The sequence below is a fragment of the Astatotilapia calliptera genome, chromosome 6 (assembly GCF_900246225.1).
Source record: "Astatotilapia calliptera chromosome 6, fAstCal1.2, whole genome shotgun sequence".
Taxonomy (NCBI): domain Eukaryota; kingdom Metazoa; phylum Chordata; class Actinopteri; order Cichliformes; family Cichlidae; genus Astatotilapia; species Astatotilapia calliptera.
Genome location: NC_039307.1, coordinates 8,988,662 through 9,001,520, shown reverse-complemented (window position 1 = coordinate 9,001,520; position 12,859 = coordinate 8,988,662). Strand labels below are relative to the sequence as shown.

Sequence of the window (12,859 nt, the reverse complement as noted above, 5' to 3'; positions counted from 1 at the left end):
TGCACAATTTCTAGATAAATTATGTTTCATCTTGTTCTCTCTATAAACTCCACAAGATGCTCGGTTGAACTTTCCCTCGTCCGATGTAAACTTATTTTAAACTCTTAATAAACAGTCATGAGTCTACTTCTCACCTTCCGGTGTTACACTCTCAAGACTCCGGGCGGAACACATGGGTAAATGCAATTCCCATTGCTACAAATTACAGTTTATACATTTAAAATCGTAAAGTTGTGTTTATATTAAGAGTGTCACAATAACCCTGAATGATATTGATATCTGGTCAATATTACTCGTAAGATAACATCATGAACAATTGTGCAATTGATCTTTCTATATGTTTTGTTCATTTATGATTCCAACAATAACTGTAAATGTGTACAAGTCTACATTACTGCTTTAGAACAGTAGAATGGTGGTTCCTAAAGTGTGGGTTGAGGCACCCTGCTAGGCATCAAAGGTACTGCAGATTGGCTGCAGAAATAAGAGAAATTGTGGTTGAAATTACTCACTCAAGTGAGTATGTACAGTTAGACAGTTTGATTTATAAGACAGAATTCAAATTGGTAATAGCAGGTTAGTTTGTGGTACGACTCATTAATCTGACCTAATTTTTTTTGCTCTTGTACTGAAAGTGGGTCATACATTGGCCTTAACACTAGGTAGCATTAGCAATTTATAGCCAACAGCCTGTGTTGCTTATATTTTTTTTGAGTAAAATGTTCAAGGAAATACATCACTTTCATTTTGTTTAAAGTTAAGATTTAAGGCCCCACTGAATTTTCTGATTTGTGAGTGGGCTGCACCACTCTTGACTTTAGTAATTGTTGCTACAGAAAGATACAGAAATTAATTACTCGATATGACATATGATCCTCCACATTTACTTACAAATAAACATTATCATACATTTTTATACAGAAGAATTTTTCTTCTTGTCTCCCATCACTCACAGTACCATGGGTTCAGATGTTTGCTTAAGGACGAAATCTTTAAATGGCTCAAATGAGCAGGAGAAATGAAAACAACTTGGCCTTTAATACATTGCCTAGAAACAAATACTTCTGTTTTTAGTGTACAGGTAACACTTTTCTCTCTCCTTTTTGGGTATTTTCTTGTAAGTTTGCTGTTTGTCTGTCCACCCTTGAGTGGCCAAAAATATTCTGAAAAATATTTTCCTTATTTTCCTTTTTCCACAAACCTTGACTTGATCTCAGAGGATAGATGTTTTATTTGGCCATAGCTCAAATGTGGCCTCTCACCGTATGACAGCTGGGATAGGCTCCAGTCACCCCATGACCCTGAATTGGACAAGCAGTAAATGGGACGGATAGATTAAGCCTTATAACTTGTCTTATCCAAGCATTGTCTGACAGTGTTTGAACAAGCTTGGCTTTGTCAGTCTTTAAGTGCCTCCGTTCAAGCTTGAGGTTAGATATGTCACAGTTTTTACGTTAAGGACCCAAATATAGACTCAGGATACAGGTGGGATAAACAAAATGCAACTTTATTGGTGGATAAAAGCCCAATAAATAATAAGTTTCATAAATCCAACAGCAGAGGTGATACATGCAAACAAACTAGGAGAATAAACAAAAACTGCAAGCACAGACAAAGAGAAGACAGCACTATGTATACGCACACAGTAAAAGTTAATCAAGGAAATGAGACACAGCTGGGAGGAAATGAGACACTGGTGCACAGAATCAACACAATCACAGGGGAGGAAGAAGGAACTGAATATGAGACACAGAAGACAATTAACGAGTAAAGTAATTCAGAAAGAAAATAACAATAACTAAACTGGGAACCTCAGACACAAAAGTAAATTTAATAAAGGGAAAAGACACCAAAGGAAAACAAAGAGAAAGAACTGAGGAAACGAATAAACTCTAATTAAAAAAACAAAAAAACAAACTCGAACTAAGAACTCAAAATAGCAAAATCATGGGCAATGACAAGATTATTTTGTACCAATCCTTGATGTTCATTAGTCTTAAATATATCTATATCTATATCTGGATGCCCATTGTGATATTAGATATATTCATTAATATATAGTAGAAGTAATTCCTTTGAGCTAGAGAATCTCTTTAGCAGGGCTATCACACACAGCTCTGTCTGTGAGCATGGCAGCACTATCCTCCTGTTTGTGATGGGGTCTTCAGTTAGAGGAAATGTGGCATTAAAGGGTAAAGAGTAATTTTTTTCAGATAGTGAAAGACTGTGGGGCTGAACCAGTGTCATGTAGAAGATAACTGTAAATCCCACATGGTTGATCAAATGGACTCCCAGAAAAAAAAAATACAGCATGAGCATACTAGATCCACTCTGAGCTGTGTGTTGGGAATTACTAACCTGCTGCAGCATGAATGCATCTCCTTAACCTACAAGGACCTGGCGTCCACATATGTGGACATCACATTTTGGGTTATTTAGACCAAATTACTCAATTTTGCTCTACAAGGGCCTGATATCCACTTAAAAGGACATTATACTGCTACTGTTCTATCAAAGTTTTAAACGAATATCCTCATATGTGGCTCTTATTTTTCTTAAAAACAAAAATAAGGTAAAAAAAAATCTGGTAATTTTTTGTTTTTACATTCATCAGGCCCCAATATTCCCAAATATCAAAGAGAAATTAAAAATGCATGCCGTGGAAGAGTTCGGGTCTTAAGAGGTTAAAGATGTAAACCACAGGCCTGAGCACGTGTTTGAAGAACAGAAATTCCTCTTGCTCAGTCGATATAGGTCCCCCCGACCCCTAATTGTTCAGCACAAAGTTACGCCAATGGTCCAGCTCAGGGCAAAACAATCCCAGTCCTGAATACTCCTGCTGTCATGTTAAAAAAGTGTGGGTGTTGTGGTGCTGACCCAAATCTCAAACTTGGATTTGTTAGTAAATTTGTCTTTTTCCAGTTATTAACTGTGAAGTGCTGGTAAGATGAGTCACTTGAGAACTCTCAAATCCTTTATTTAAATTATGCATTTTTAAACCAAAACTATTCAAGGCTTATTTTTTGTCTGCAGGCTTTTGAGCATTTAACTTGCAGCTTATTACTGGCTTGGATGGAAAGACAGGATAAGGCAAAACATACCTATAAATACTTTTGTTCCGTCAGCAATACAAATTTGTATAGTGAAACATTTTGGGCACTAAACATACCAGCAGACTGAAATAAAAACAACACCAACACAGAAAAAGCTATGTTTTATGAAGACAGATGAATAATTTAAGAGATATGATGAACAGAATAAAACTACTGCATATGCCGGTGTGTGCCATTTCAGGATCTGACCTGATTACAGTTGCAGCCAAACTGTAGATTTAAAAACATATAAAATGCAATGAAGGACTTAAAAATAGTGGATGTATGTAAACTGTTTTGGTGGGTTACACATAGAGAGAATTGTTTTTGTCACATTGCTTGTGCTAGTATATAGTTAATACTGAGTTAATACTGAGATATTGCTTTTGGTATGCATGCAGTATTACATGCTTATATAACAGTCAACAATTAAACATATATTATTATAATACTGAGTCAAAGCAATACTTTGGCAAGTCATACAGTATAGAGTAGGTTTACATTCTTATTTGTGTACATATTTGTAAGATCTAGCATATTTAGGCTTATGGGGCTTTAAGACATACTGGGAAAAGACATTTTGTGCTTATAAATATAAAGGGTAGTTCCATTCATTTTCCTCCTTAGTTTCCATATATTTTTTTCCCTGTTGCAAGTTTCTGTATTTTCCCTGCTGATCCTTGACTCCATGTCGGCTCTGAGCGTAGCGGGACCTCCAGTCCCTTTCAAAAGTAGCTTTGACATGTTCCAGGATTGTCACTCCTCTGTCTTCAGCACTGCAGTTCATTTTGACCACCAATCCAACTCCTGCATTAATAGCAAAATCACTGCCAACCCAGTCATGGTTCCCTGTGAGCGACAAAGACAACAGTGTCAGATAGCGCCCGTAAAAGTCATTATTTAAAAAGAAATAGCTTTACATTACTGTATCTTGAATCTTGATATGTGTCTGCATATGTATATACCACTTGGTGCGTGTGTGTCTTTGGATGAGCGAGTAAGAATCAAATATAGCAGTGCTAGTTTAGTTTAGCAGTCTTAGTTAAAAGACATGTCCCCTGTTTCACAAAACATCCTCTCCTGAACTGTTTCTTGGAAAAGCACAGTAACTTTCTGGAATTTTCTCACAAACCTCTGTGATGATATGACTTCCCATAAAATGTACTGTAGCTGTAAGGATTGAACTAGCCATATGTGAGACACTTTGTGGTTGTGACTTGTCCTTTGACTTAAAGCAGCGGTCTCCAACCTTTTTTGCGCCACGGACCGGTTTATGCCCGACAATATTTTCATGGACCGGCCTTTAAGGTGTCGCGGATAAATACAACAAAATAAAACTAGTACCGGTACCGAAAAAAAGAAAATTTATTCATAACACACGTGAAAAGACCCAGGAAAACCGAGTAAACGATAAAGACGATAACAAAATAACGCTGAAAACCGATAAAAACCCTGAAAACTATACATTTCACACCTGAGCCTCAACTCTCGCGGCCCGGTACCAAACAACTCACAGACCGGTACCGGTCCGAGGCCCCGGGGGTTGGGGACCGCTGACTTAAAGTATTTATCTGAAACTCACAGTCTTTTATTTTCTTCTCATCTTGCTCTTTGTCTTTTCTTGTCTATATGCTCATAAAGCAAGCCAATACAGCAATGTTTGAGCTATTGCTCAAGTTAAAATGTTCAAGTTTTATACATTTTGCTTTGGTATGTGGTATGACTCACTAAACCCAGCTACTAAAAAAGCCAATAAAAATCTGTACCTCAAAAAATTTATTTCCCACTGTTTTGTTTTATATTAATTTTACAAATGCAATGTAAGATGATCTTATATTTCCCTTTGGACAAACAGGCTCATTGTCCCATTTCAATCTTTGGATAAAGCTATGATAAAATAGATACCTCCTGGCTATAAGTAATAAAAACAAAAAGAGAGTGGTAACAGCATACTTATGTATCTCATAGCATTTTCCAGTTGAACATCTGTTAAATGCCAACCCTAACTTAGTATGCTTGCTGACCTTCTTCATCCCTTCATGACCACAGTGTACCCATCTTTTAAAGCAGTTTCCAGCAGCACTCACTATGTCACAAAGCTCAAATCTTCTTGAACATGACAATGAGTTCACTGTTCTCAAATCTCCTTTACAGTCACTATTCTAAATAAAGTAGTGCACCTCTTGGGAAGTCGTGGAACAGGACATTCTTATCGCGTGCTGCTTGATAAATCTACATCAACTGTTTGATGCTTTTATGTCATTATGGACAAAAACCTTTGGGAAATGTTAACATTAAGAATTAAGGTAGTTTTGAAGGCAAAAGGGGTCCAACTCCATACTAGCAATGTGTACCTAATGAAGTGGCCAGTTAGTCTATGCATATTTTTGTTGTCAAAAACTTTATATTAAGATACTTTGAAACCTGCACCTCAATAAAAACCCCAAAACACACATTATATTTCCTACCAATGTAGACTGCATTGTCGGTCACCATGTACTTGTTGTGGTTGAGCCCAAGCTGAATGTCATCGTTCTGCTCCTTGTGACTAAAAAAACGCTAGAAAAAACAACAATTTAACAAAAAGCATGTATAATAAGAAATAATAATTCATAAGTGCAGTATGAATTAAAACTTGTCCATGAGTAGTTAAAACTACAGGTGTAAGTGATTCGCTTACCACTTCCAGGGAACAATTGTAAAGCTGAACGCAGAGTGACTTGAGGGAGGTCACAAAATTAAAGGTGAGTGGATGAGTTTTCTTCCAGAAGCTTATGAGCAGACGAACTTTGACCCCTCTTAATACCACAGCTTCTCTGATGACTTCATCGATAGACGACCAATACCTAAAAATCCAACTAGTGTTATTATTGTGGACAATGCTTTTCAGTCTAAAGATACTGAAGGGCATAGAGTTCGAAAATTCCACGTTGCTATATTCTGGGTATATTCTAGTTTGCCATGAATTGTGTCCTCTGATACAGACACACATGTACAGTATGAATGTAAAATGACCTCATAAATGTTCCTGTAAAAAGGATTTAAATGTCAAAGCTTGCCCCGGCACACACCTTGTGACTGAGGTTCCTCTGAAACTCCTTTTCACCAGAGGGAGATAGTCTGTCACTGATATGAAGATAAATGTCTTTGCACTCTGAATGACTTGATAGATGGCATCTACATCTCGGGTGCGATCTTTGGAGCAGAAGAGTTCAGGAGAGGTCTACAGAAAGGACAAGGCATGTTTGGTCCCCAAAATTATGTAAAAATCACAAAAATGAAACAACTGAGACACACGGTTAAAGTTTAGGATAACTTTCAAAAATGTGTGTGTTTCAATTCAACAAAGAATACACAATCCACTAATAAAAATAGGTATATACATTTCAATGTAACATTTCTGCAGAGAAAAAGGAAAGAAAACAAGAAAGCACATTTCAACGACCATTTATCATTACTAGAATAAGTGGGGCAAAAGATCAAGGTTGGTTTGCCAACAGCCTTGACAGTATGGCTCCATTAGTTTCCTATAAGATGATAAATGTTTTAAATGTAGCTGATAAATGTCTTGTCGCTTTGAGAGCAACAAGATTCATTAACGTAGTGAGATATTCAGACTCGAGTTGCTCCTTAGTGCGATAATAAGATGATTAATCATTTTCTGTTTATATTTGTTATTAATATGTAATAACACTCTTATAAAGACATTCACTATAAGCCCCGAGGCAGGAAATTGGTGCCTCAAGAAGTATATGAACCACTGCATTTTGTGAAGAATTGATTTATGTATGCACTAAGTCCTGTAACATAAGAAAGCTGTTACTCACAGACACATAAGCGGTGGCGGGGGTGGAGTTAAGTTGTAGCTGCAGGGCATTGTTCTTTCCATAGAGAGCAGTTACTCTCTTTGACCAGATGGAGGGGATGTAGTCCCTTTCGTGGAGCTGCCAGTAAAATGAAAAGACTCGGTGGAGGTCCAGAGCCAGACAGCTGCAGTTATACACCACCACCCCCAGTTCTTTCCTCTGTGGTGTGTGAGAAAGAAGTAGGAAGAGGTGATGCAGCAGAAAAGTTAAAATATTGAGTGTGCTCTGCAGACGTTATAGAGGGTATAAAAGAATTAAAGAAAGGGACTGAGTTCAGAGAGAGAATAGTAACGTTTCATGGATTGATGATCTTCTATTAATTTTCAGATTAAATAGGATAAAAATGAAGAGCGAAAGGTACTATTATAGAATATCACTAATTTAAAGGTATTTAGCCAAAAATAATATATGATAAAATGATGCTAAAAGAGGAAAAAGAGGAAAAGTCAAGACAATAACAAAGGCAATAAGCTGGATGTCATCATAGATATATAATCATTTCAAAGGAATCTGTCTAAAAGCGAATAAGCTGGATATTATTCCAGTCCTACCAAAGAATTTAAATAACTGGAGCACAAGCAGGCTAACACTGCAATCCACAGAGCTGCTAGTGTGGGTAAAAACAACAAAATGAAAGAAGAAGAGACAGATGTCCTAAATACATTCTTGTCTGCTCATTAAATAGATGGCAGAAAATTTCTTTTGTGTTTGGTGTTTCTGTTTTTTGTCTGTTTCTTTTTTAACGTGTGCCCCTGAAGGAGGAACACAGAGGTTTCAGTTTGTTACCACAGAGGGTCAATTTCAGACATATGTGTCTGGCTTGCAGTGCTTACTATACACATCCAGTGTATGTGTGCTATTCCTTCATTCCTTCTTGCTCATTGTGACTTACACTCATACAGCAGTCCTACCTCCAACCAGTGCTGAAGCACCAAAAAGGGCTGGGCAATCACTTCAGGTTACAGTATGCTAATGCATTCTGGTTCCTGCTCTATTATGAATTACATACTAAATGAAAAGTGAAATGCTACTTGTCTTTCTGACCATCTCAGACAACAACCTTAAATCATTCCTGATTTCTGTTGGCAGTGCTGCAGTACCTGCATAAAGAAGTATAAGAGGAAAGCGTGGCTAATTTACATTATGTGTTACTCTTTAAAGACCCAGCAAACCAGATGCTGATGTGCGCTTTTACCTTGGAGAGTGACCTCCAGTCCATATCAGCGCTCCCGATGTAAATGTGCTTCCGATCCACTATCCAGAATGAGGAATGGAGTCCGCCTCTGGTAAAAAGTGTCATGTTAACAAAATGAACCTCTGCATCTAATCCGTGTGAAGGATAAAAAGAGACAGAAAAGAGAGAAAATGAAAAGTTTAAGAGAAAAAGAAAGAGAAAATTGTGTAAATCTGACAGTTGGCCTTGTACTGTCTGACAAGAACAGGGGCCAACGCAGGCAGTCTGAAAGGCAGTATTTGACAGGAAACCAGACTGTACATTTTCATCCATTCAAGGTTTTTTGGCCTTGATTGTGAAGTCTGGCAGATGCATATGGTGTAGAGCTCCTGGGTGCTGCTGCATGCTGTAAATGCATCTGTTTTCCTTGAGGCAGGTCATTGATATTTCATGCCATACCTACAGTGTGGTTCTGCTGTCCTAAAGTGGGTTGCTTAAGAAACTCAACTAAATGTATCCTGGAGGATGAGAATCTCGTTAATAAAACTCTATAGGGTTGTCGGATGAATTGTAAATGTATATCTTCGTTGTTGTTTGCCAAAGTGACACAACAAATTGCCTTTCTGAAATAAAAATGCCACATCCACTCACTGTGTGCTGCCAAGGCCTTCAGCTCAGTCGAGTTTGTCAGACTACTGGCAATCTTCAGCTTAACCCCACGAGATTTTAGCCTGAGCAGTCTCTGGAACAAAAGCTGACCCTGAGGAAGAGAATGATGTTCTGTGTTACTGTAGCGCAGCGACTGACCAATGTTCCTGCATTTCTTTTAGAAGGGCAGCTCTTATTTCGTTGCAGGAATAACCTTATTAAATTGCATTTGGTTTTACAGATCAAATGGGAAATGCAATTGGCTCATTGTTCTACCGGACTGGTTACTGTGACTTTGTACCTGTTTGGCGGGGTTTGGGATTGTCTCCAGGTCCCAGGAGTTTAAGTCCCAGGCAGATGACACCACTTCAATTGAGTGCTTCGCCTGGTCCAACAGTGTGTGAAAGCCAACGGAGACAGGAAGGTGGGGTCTGCCATCCATGGAGAAAGAGAGGTCGTCTGGAATGTTCTCCACAAGTACAATGCTGAAAATAAAAGATTCCTTCAGTGTCTGGAGCTTTAAAGAGGAACACCACCAACACAGCAACCCAGCAGCTCAAAGCCTTTACACATAAATCCTTTTATGGGTCTAGATTTTAACAATAAAAAGTGAGGTACAGATCCACATCAGAAATCTCTACCAGAATTAAATAATGAAATAGTAATATGTAATTCTGAATTGGTAATGATTGAGTCCAGATTAAGACTATGTTGAGTTAGTAGAGACAGTCGCTGTGAATACACTGTGCTTTACATGAATGGAACCTCCACAATTTCCTTTAATCTTGCGAGACATCCTACTGGCAGTCTTTGCTGCAGTTTTCCTCGGTGATTCCATCTTCATCGTCCCCCCAAATGTCCACAGATGAGAAGATCAGTGCTACCAGAACAGCAAAGCAGCAAACAAGGGCAAAGATGGCAATGCACTTCTGCTGGGTCTGGAAGATACATTAGAAACACACATGACACTAACAAATGTCAGATACAATGTTTTATTTCTGGAGGGGTTTTTTTTTTTTGTGAACAGTGCTGCAGTAACTTTTCTGCTTTTTTTGTGTGTCCCTTTTGTGCACTGTGGGCACATAAACACTTGTGCAATGTGAATAATGACGATCAAAATAACAACTATGGCCTTCGTTTGACAGCAGAAACCTTGCTTTGATAACCAGTATACTGCAGATTTCAATGCTCTGGAGCAAAAAATCCCCCAGCTTCAACGATCCCACTTTATGCTACAGAGCCGGACAAGTGAAGTAGAACATTCTCCAGCTGACAGCAAATTGATGCACACTAAATCCAGTCTATAAGGTGTATTGGAAAGTGCAAGTTTTTGCTTCTCGTCATACCGACTGCTTTGTTGTCCATGCAATTCCCATCTGAAAAGGGGTTTTATGAGCTCTGTGTCAAGGTGGCAGCCAACGTTACACTTATGTTAAGCAATATTGCAGGCAATATTTGTGCGCATGTATGTGTGTGCAGTGTATGTCTGTAGGGTTTGTAATATAGGTAGAGTGACAGTCAGTATGAGGTCAGAGGTTGTAATGTTGGAGCCCTGATCCAGCCTGAGGAGTCTTGATTTTCACAGTTTTAAAAGTGCACTTAGGCGTTTTTGTTTTGTTTTGTCAGTCGGTGAGCTGTCAACATCGCATTACATATTCTCTTTTGTTGTGTTCTATCAGTCAAATGAATTGCATCCCACTGATTATCTTGGCAGCATAAGCAGGGGGTTTTTCCTTAAAAAGAAAATTTCCGTCTAAAAATTCTACAGCTTTTATTAAAAAAAATAAATAAATAAAAAAAAGCAATTCAGCATCAAAATATAGAAATATGAACAGCAGGAGGTTTGTGGACTCAAATATTGCCTCGGGCAGTGAGGCTGAAAGACAGGTGCTAGCTGGGTGCACCATACACTCTTCTGTTGGCCTCTGAGGCCATTGAGCTCTTCATTACATTTAGCAGAGTCAAGGACCATGCTTAACTTGTGGATGTGCACATGGCTGGGAGGAAATGAACAGAACTGACAGTGTGAGATAGGTCAGCCACTTACAGAAGGTACTGATGCAGTATGTCGCTGTAAAAGGACAACAACACATCTAATATACAGGAAAAAAATAGCCTAATATGGCAAGGAGTGAATAGATAGCTGTTCCAATAACTACTAAATAATTTGATCCATCCATTCGCTTCTGTTTATCTATTTTAGGGTCGTGGGTGGCGCTCGAGCCTATCCCAGCTGTCTTAGGGTGAGAGGAAGGGTACACCCTGGTCACCAGTCTTTCGCAGGGCTAACACATAGACACAGACAACCATTCACGCTCACATTCACTCCTGCACTCAGACCTATGAGCAATTTAGTGTTTCTATTTAACCTAACCCCCACTAACTGCATGCCTTTGGACTGTGGGAGGATGCCAGAGTACCCGGAAAGAACCCACACCAACTTGGGGAGAACATGCAAACTCCACACAGAAAGATGCTGGCCTGATGGTGGAATTAAACTCAGGACCTTCTTGCTGTGAGGCAACAGTGCTAGCCACCGTGCTGCCCTAAATAATTTGAATTATTGATAAAATAATTATTTATCAAGCAAATATTATGTGAGTGGTTACAACTTCTGAATACTTCCAGTTTGGACACATTTGATTGGGTTCTGGGCAATTGTTTTTGTAATTTATTAAGTTATTTTCTTAACTTTTGTAATGTTTGCTACTGCATTTAAAACAGTGTTTGTAATTAATAAACTTATCTTACATAATTGTTGAAAAAAAAAGCAACATTTCCAGCTCTTATATGCTAATAGTCTCTTTCTCAAAATTATTTTACATCAGATGTTTTTTGGTGGCAACTGCAACTACTGTGCACCGAGCTATAAGGATGGCTGTGTTATTTGCCATTTTGCATTATTTAAAGACTAAAGGAGAGACTGATTTATATTAAAAAAAATCTTGGATAGTAAAAAACACTTTGACGAAAACCTAAAGTTTTGATATACATATGAGCTTTTAGTTTTAATATGGTTTAAAAAGATAAGGAATTTAAGAGTTTAATCAATCAGGCAGTGAAACACTGGTGTACTGAAACCTAGAGAAAAAAGTCCAAGAAAAAACATGCATTGCAATCCACCTATGGCCAAAAGGAGACTAACATTGCCTATTAAATATAGAAAGAGCTGAAAAACATCACCTTTAATGGCTCCTGTGGGGTTGGTCCTGCCATGAGAGCAGCATTCCTTTAAACTACAAGGTGGGAAACAGGAGCTCAGTCACACATCTTTGCCTTTCTTTTCCACCCAGCCCTCAGCCTGTTCAAATCTGATGTCTTCACTCTTGGTCCTTGTCTTCATCCTGCAGGTACCTCAGTGTCCCAAAAGGTCTGTCTGTGTGGGCATCAGCTTCTGGTTTGTTATGTGTCCTGACATGGTTCTTCTAGCAGCTGATTGTGTGTGTGTGTGTGTGTGTGTGTGTGTACTTGTGTGTGAACTGTGTGTGCGGTTCACTGTCTGCCTTACAGTCGAAGCGGTGAGAGAGAAGATGAAAGACCAACCCCCTCTTGTTCAAAATGGCCAATAAAGAGCCGTAGCTTTGAGCTCCAGTACCCTCCTCCCCCTCCCTCACTTTCCCTCTTCTCTTCCTTTTCCAGCTGTATTTCCCTCCTTTATCTGCCAAGTGAATAAAACTCATCTGGCAGCAAGCAGTTGGTCTGTGCTTAGAAGGGAGCGATGCTGAAACATGCCATTAGTAAATGTGACAGCTGCAGCAAAACTCCCCCAAAATATTTTGGACTCAGTAGATCGCACATGCCTGCTCACCATACTGTATGCAGGCGCATGCACACCCACACTCAGCATTCACGGTTACACTCAGAAAATATTGAGGCATCTACAAAAGCCCTATAGCTCCCATTAATAATTGATATAAATGGAAGTTGGCATAATTATCTTCTTTAATTCCCACTTTGTTTAAATCACTGCAGTAGATTTGCTTTATTCCAGTGGAATGAACCATGTTTCAATTCTGCTATAGCTTTAAGAGCTCCTCATATTATTGCACAGAAGGGTCTCAGTGGGGAAAAAAATGAAA

At 38.7% G+C, this 12,859-nt stretch overlaps 1 protein-coding gene across 1 annotated transcript; it reads right to left on the bottom strand.

Annotated features, from left to right (window-relative positions):
* Positions 1 to 2,664: 2,664 nt before the first annotated feature.
* On the bottom strand, positions 2,665 to 12,279 carry pld5 (phospholipase D family member 5). The gene is made up of 10 exons (XM_026169249.1): positions 11,964 to 12,279; positions 9,582 to 9,718; positions 9,082 to 9,265; positions 8,784 to 8,892; positions 8,154 to 8,281; positions 6,920 to 7,117; positions 6,164 to 6,315; positions 5,773 to 5,938; positions 5,561 to 5,651; positions 2,665 to 3,941 (listed from the first exon to the last, which is right to left on the bottom strand). The coding sequence occupies exons 1-10, from the start codon at positions 11,994 to 11,996 to the stop codon at positions 3,679 to 3,681; spliced, it is 1,461 nt and encodes a 486-aa protein (XP_026025034.1). The 5' UTR covers positions 11,997 to 12,279; the 3' UTR covers positions 2,665 to 3,678.
* Between the last annotated feature and the right edge of the window lie 580 nt (positions 12,280 to 12,859).